At 41.1% G+C, this 6,575-nt stretch overlaps 1 protein-coding gene across 1 annotated transcript; it reads right to left on the reverse strand.

Annotated features, from left to right (window-relative positions):
- LOC124285018 (serine/threonine-protein phosphatase 6 regulatory ankyrin repeat subunit A-like) lies at nucleotides 1-5,818 on the reverse strand. The gene is made up of 2 exons (XM_046721161.1): nucleotides 5,766-5,818; nucleotides 1-4,094 (listed from the first exon to the last, which is right to left on the reverse strand). Exon 2 carries the CDS (start codon nucleotides 3,291-3,293, stop codon nucleotides 2,094-2,096), a length of 1,200 nt encoding a protein of 399 aa, XP_046577117.1. The 5' UTR covers nucleotides 3,294-4,094; nucleotides 5,766-5,818; the 3' UTR covers nucleotides 1-2,093.
- Nucleotides 5,819-6,575: the final 757 nt, after the last annotated feature.

Consider the following 6,575-nt stretch of genomic DNA (forward strand, 5'->3'; position numbering starts at 1 on the left):
TATCACAAAGCATGATTTCTTTATTCTCTTGCAGATATATTTCAGTTTTGAGGTGTGTCGCACGTACTACTGATTACTAAGAACTAGACAACAAGGTTCTGGAAAATAAGGCACAAACAGCAGCAATTGCACTGAGGCAGAAGATGCATATTGTTTGTAACGAATAATCAAAAATATTATGCTATGTGACACTCACATAAATAAACCCCGCATTCCGAGACAAATGCAATGGTACTGTTCCTATGACAACAGATGGAGCGTATATACAACGATATATAAAGTATATAATTGTATTGAGGGAATATATACTAGCAACAAAAAGAAACTGTGCATATTGGAAATCACAGTGTATATTGGAACTACGTGTGTGTACACAAATACACATGTAAACAGTAAATAGTCAACTTTATTGAACACATGCAGGTACTAGGGCGATTCGGTATGGTCACGTGCAACACGGTTGTGCGCACATCATGGCATGACTCATGACTGCAGAAGGTCATGTAGCTATTGGGATGATACGTTGGGGCATGTCTCAACGTCAGGTGGTCGCGCATGCCCATTGTCATTGTTGATCGTGACGTTGCAATAATGAAGCTGCCAATAGGTCACGTGCAGGTCGTCCACGTGTTGTTGTTGCTTAGGTCCATTTGACAGGTGTGGTCTACAAAGATCAGATTATCGGACCAGTGACCATTACGTTTCTCACCCGTCATAGGCCAGGATTGACATTCCAAGAGGATAATGTCCGCCCTCATACGGATGAACGGTCGTGATTTGGCAGCAGAGTTGCAGAGGATATGGCATGCCATTCCACAGCCCTACCATTCCCATGCGTCGACGATGCCCTGCTGTTCTTGCTGCTCATGGTTGGCATACCGTTATTGAGTTGGCGAGATTGTTGCCCCCTGTGACGTCAATGTCATGAATATTAAACATGCTTGCTCTACCATCTTCTTATGATCTCAATATCCACCTATTAAATTTTCATGTAAACTTTTCATCGTAGTTATACTTTCAAATTTAGAAGAAATTTCATTTATGCACAGTTTCTTTTTCTGGCTAGTATATATGGTACTGGCTAAAATATTATGGTATTGCAAGACATATTTTATGGCATATTTAACAAACAGATGTTTACTAAAGACATGTCAGCAGTAACGTATAGGTAAAAACAAACAAATCATTTGGAAATTGTTTCAGATAAATGTAACGGTATTTACATAACAACTGAAGACTTACATATACCACTACCAACACAGTGTACAACAATTTGCAACATCGCCAGCATCGAAGAATTATGTATGGCACTGATTCAATGGCACTACAAGACATATTGGGTGGTGTAATGCACATACCAGGAATAACAAGTACAAATCAACATATAAATGTAAGCAATTCCTATTGAATAATTGATAAAATATATTGTGGAAAAGCCTTTAACAAATACATATTATACAGTTTTCGATGGAGAAATGTTCTCCGAAATGGCTTGGTTATTACTATACATCGATCATTATTAACAGTTCATTCTTGTAAGACAATAATAACATGGTAGCGGACACATGGGTGATTTATCACATAGTTATTACCAGTATCAGTATTCGCGATCACTTGTGTCATTCCGAAGGTTGTGGAGAGATGCGAGTCTTGTGAATGTCACGGCACTTTGGTCAAGGCCTGTAGAATAACAAGGCCACATTATTGAGGTTCCAGTTAACCTAGGCAGTGTAATTTCGGCAGTCAAGCATACGGATTGTCGAATATTCTAAGGCGCCGTCATTCGCCCTGAACATGATCCTCGGTAGGCTAGCACCAAACCAGTGGCCATGGGAATCACCAAGATGGTCCTTTGTGTAGAACTTGGAATTGGTCTTCAGCAGCACAGCAACCAAACAGGCGACTAACGGGATTTGGTGGTCAGGCTCTCTGAGATGGCTGATTGATGTCTTCGTATCCCATTTACGTAGATGCTCATGATTTCAATCACTGGATTGTCTGGCTCGATTCGACTATATACCGACTACCGTCTATTGGCCTATTGCTGATTGGGCGGTTACAAATTATCGGTAGGCCCACAGCTGTACATGATATCATTGGATTCTTATGCGATCCTTTAGTCTTTCCGGTATAGGTAGAGAGGGTAACGTGGACGGCAGTGATGGACCCAACACCTTCCGTATCACCACACAACTCAACTGCGCCAGCGTCAGTGGGTTAGTTGCATAAAATAATAACTGCCTCCTGAGGGCTTCCTTCTCAACAAATCCGTTATAGTGTCTATCGTCCATTATCCAAGCTAAATCGGGCTTGATATCATAACCGCCTGTGATTGTGATATCAATGGCCAGTTCCCTATCCGAGCAGGACATCATGGCCAGGTTATACAATGGAGTCTCCGCCAGAACACAACCCTCTCCGGTCATATAGAAGTTCTTGGACACGAGTAACGAAATTACAGTCATGTTCCTAAGTCTACTGGCTGCAAGGAACTCACAGTTTTTGCTCTTTGTCCAGAGGGAGACAGCACCTGCTTCAAGAAGGGTCATCACGTGTTCGAGAACGCCATCATCTCTGTGTATTGCATTATAAAGAGGAGATACGCCTCTACAAGTTCTGATGTTCACGGAAGCTCCAGCATCTATTAAAGCACGCACGTTGTGAACTGATCCATCCGAGGAAGCTATATGGAGCGCAGTCTCACCGAAACAGTTCTTGGAGTTGGGATCAATTCCTCTCTGCTTCAGATACTTTATCGCAAGGGAATTATCACCACTACTCTTTGCGGCGTAGTGTAAGTGCGTGAACCCATAGTCGTCGTTTGACGTTAAAGGAAGACCAAGCTGACTCAATCTCCTTATCATTTCTACGTGGCCATTTGTTGCAGCACACTTAACAAGACCGTCCCCAAAGAAAAACCCCGAAGCATCAAACCCGTACTCCAGCAGAGCATCCAGAATGGCAACACATCCAGTTTTTGCGGCAGTTTGAAGAGGCCAATGGGCATTTATATCCCAGAATTCTCTGGCGTTTGAACCTAAACCCCGAGTCTCGAACCAATCCCGTACGTTTTCAAAGCCACGGATTTTTATGAATTTGGTCAACTCGTTCCATTCGTTGAGGCTGGGTCGTTTGGGCTTCTTTTCGTTTTTGTGTGACTTACATCTGTTCTCTGTGTTCAGTCCCATGTCATGAGTTCGAAGTGTAAGAAGCTGAAGTTTGTCTGCACATGCTGATGATTTATCTCCAACATCCATTTGTGCTTCAGATTTGGCATCCTCCGGTGTATCCATGGCAACGACACTTACTATGCACCCTCCGATGTTTCCATGGCAACGACAATAACTATTTACCCTCTGATGTATCCATGGCAACGACACTAACTATTCGCCCTCTGATGTATCCATGGCAACGACACCAACTATTCACCCTCTGATGTATCCATGGCAACGACACTTACGATGCACCCTCTGATGTATCTATGACAATGCCACTTACTATTTTACATGCAGCTTAGCATATCATAATCAGACACACGGCTGTACAGGGCTCACTGTTCCAGGACCCTAAACCTCATTGTTTTTCACATCCCCGTAATGGAATGCAGATATATCCACTTCTGAAAATGCATTTCTCTGGCATGTAAATTTATGCCCTTATGTGCACAAGCCGTTTCTTGAGGTTTAGGTTTCAGGAGACCATTAAGAAATCATGTCCAGCTGAATCATACGATGGGTCTGTTTAAAACACATTCTTGACGATCAGGTGAACCAACTGCTTTGAAGGTATCATGTGAGATTTTACTTGAACAGTTTGACGAGAAACACCATAGACAGGCCTGTCTTGTCTTGAAACAACTGGGTAACATTGATCCCGTCACTGCCATGATCATGGCTCATCGTTTGCACTGCATTCCTTTATCAGACCTACGTTGTTTCCCTGTAACTTCATTATAGTCCGGCTGTCGCACGTTCTTGAACCCGTAGCACGCATTGTCATTTATATGTATGCTCCGGCTGTGGGAAAGTGGTGTAACGTACCAATGATCGTGGCGGGGATGTGAATGCCGAACAATTTACATGCTAAACATGTACCTGAAATATAATAAATAACCATAACTTGAGATTAATGTCACGTGATGAGCATAAAGCGTATATAGGGCTTTCGTAGGCTTAATGGTTTCTACAGAAACGAATATGTGTGAGCAATATTATATTCATTCGATATCACCATTAATACGTTAAACAATTACCAACTGATAATGAAACACTCCTATATGTATATCATTGAATGATATCGTTTATCATATTAATCCGGGGCGGTGGGGTAGCCTAATGGTTAAAGCGTTGGCTCGTCACGCCGAAGACCCGGGTTCGAATCCCCACATGGGCACAATGTGTGAAGCCCATTTCTGGTGTCCCCCGCCGTGATGTTGCTGGAATATTGCTAAAAGCGGCGTAAAACCGGCGTCAGTCAGTCAGTATCATATTAATTCAAACATTTTTCTTTGGTTCCGATCTCCGGAAAGGTTTTCTTGTTCCAATTTTCGGATGAGGAAATTTATCCCCCGGTGTTATGTATGTTTCCGAAGCAAATCGACCTGATCTACGTCATAACTCAACTTAAAGATTAATACAAAATGATCTGCATTTTACAATTTCATCAAAATAAGTTATACAATTAGAGAAAAACGTCTATTTCCATATTTTATGTTAATTTTGTGACTATGTGGTAAGAGGTGAATATGCTTGTGCTAAGAAGTGACTAAGCTTGTCGTAAGAGGCAACAATGCCTGTTTAAACAGGTGGACATGCTAGGCGGTGACCATGCTTGTCGGGTGATGTTTCGGTGTATAAGTGATAAACAAATACTAACTTTTGGAATGAAATCGAATGAAATTTCCTCAGCTTGTGTTTCAATCACAGTTACAGGGTCACTAACAGACTAACACTTACCCCGAAAATAGGTCATTTTGATAGAAACATAAACAACTACCGTACAAATAAAAATGAGTCCCAGTGAGATTCAGAGCCTGTGGAAAATCTAGACTAGCTTCATATAGACTGTTGCATTACAGTAACGGTTGGAAGGGAAGGTCAAATAACACCGTTTAGGGTCAGAGGGAGCAGATCGAGTCACTGACTACATGGTAATTTAAATAAATGCCGTATATTTACAATTAAGGGACCGACCAGTGTTTATTCTCACTGCCGTTATTTTTTGTTCCAAATAACATAATTGAGCACCGGATTCTTGAACAAATACAAGGTTTTGGTCTTCAATGCATGGTTTGATTATCCCTCAAAAATATATTTTTTGGATTGGAAGCAATATCCGAAAAGTTCAAATTCAGAATACAAAATTAGTAAATAACCTGTCCCTATGATACCGTTAATCTACCGATTAAAGCTATTGTTAGAAGCGCCAGTAAAATCCTTTCCCTCGCTAACTGGGTCAGTGACCCAGTGACCGAATTCCTGTTGCTGTCCCACATGAACATACCACTATACAGATTCACTTATTAATTGATAAAACTACTAACACAGGAATCGATGGATACATTCCCTAATATAATAACACAGATAAACACAGCAAAACCGAAACTGTGACCTCTAGATTACGTGTGGTTTAATTTTAGATATAATGAATCGATCCGGGATGAAGTAATGCGGTGTACTCCATTTCGTTTTTATATATTTGACAATATCCTCCAACATCCTACTTGGCTCTAAAGAAATTGAAGAGTGAAATTATTAACTTATTACCTTGCCGTGTGTCCCGGCCCAACTCGTGGCTGCACTGTGTCAATAGTGCAGGGGAGGTAACTCTGTCCACCTTATTCCCTATTAAGTAATCATAAAATGGTTGCGTACATGTGTGTGTGTGTCGTTACTGTCGCATATTGTAATCTATTCTCATCCATACAATTTCATACACGATCAAAGAATAGGTTATACATGTATTCTGTTTACTAATCGTTAAAGCAAATTAATCTGTGGGGAATTCCAGCGGTCGATAAGTAGATGTTCCCGCTGCTTACGCAACAGGCCAATTATAGCGCATCGGTTACTTGAACCACTGGGATACCTGGAGTTACGTCCCTTTGGTAATAATTTCCATTGTCAATGTTCGTCATGGGCGATATCCATGCTCTTTTGCTCAATCATATAAAGATCAACATCTTTTTATGATTTTTTTCCAAACTTATTTGTAGTCATATTTTAATTGCAAACATGCAATATGAGTTGGATTTACTCTTCCATGCCACAACCCTTCTTTATGCAGCTCTGAAGCTGTTCCAGAAACCTGTAAGCGAGGGTTTGAATCCCGTTTCGCCTTTGTTTTGTTTCTGGTTTTGTCATACCCGTGTTCGTTGGTCTTACTAGTGTGGTCTTACCAGCTGCAGTCTGCATCACTTCAAGAGAACGGACAGAACATTTTGGCAGCAAATGCCGTGTACGATATATGGTACATTTAGCTTTGTTATTAAAGACACTGCAATATTTCAGCTATTATTTTGCGGAATGTGATTAATCGAGTCTGAACCAGACCAGCCAGTGATTGATATTATGAGC

Source organism: Haliotis rubra, unplaced genomic scaffold (genome assembly GCF_003918875.1).
Source record: "Haliotis rubra isolate DU_JTF1 unplaced genomic scaffold, ASM391887v1 Scf35, whole genome shotgun sequence".
NCBI lineage: Eukaryota > Metazoa > Mollusca > Gastropoda > Lepetellida > Haliotidae > Haliotis > Haliotis rubra.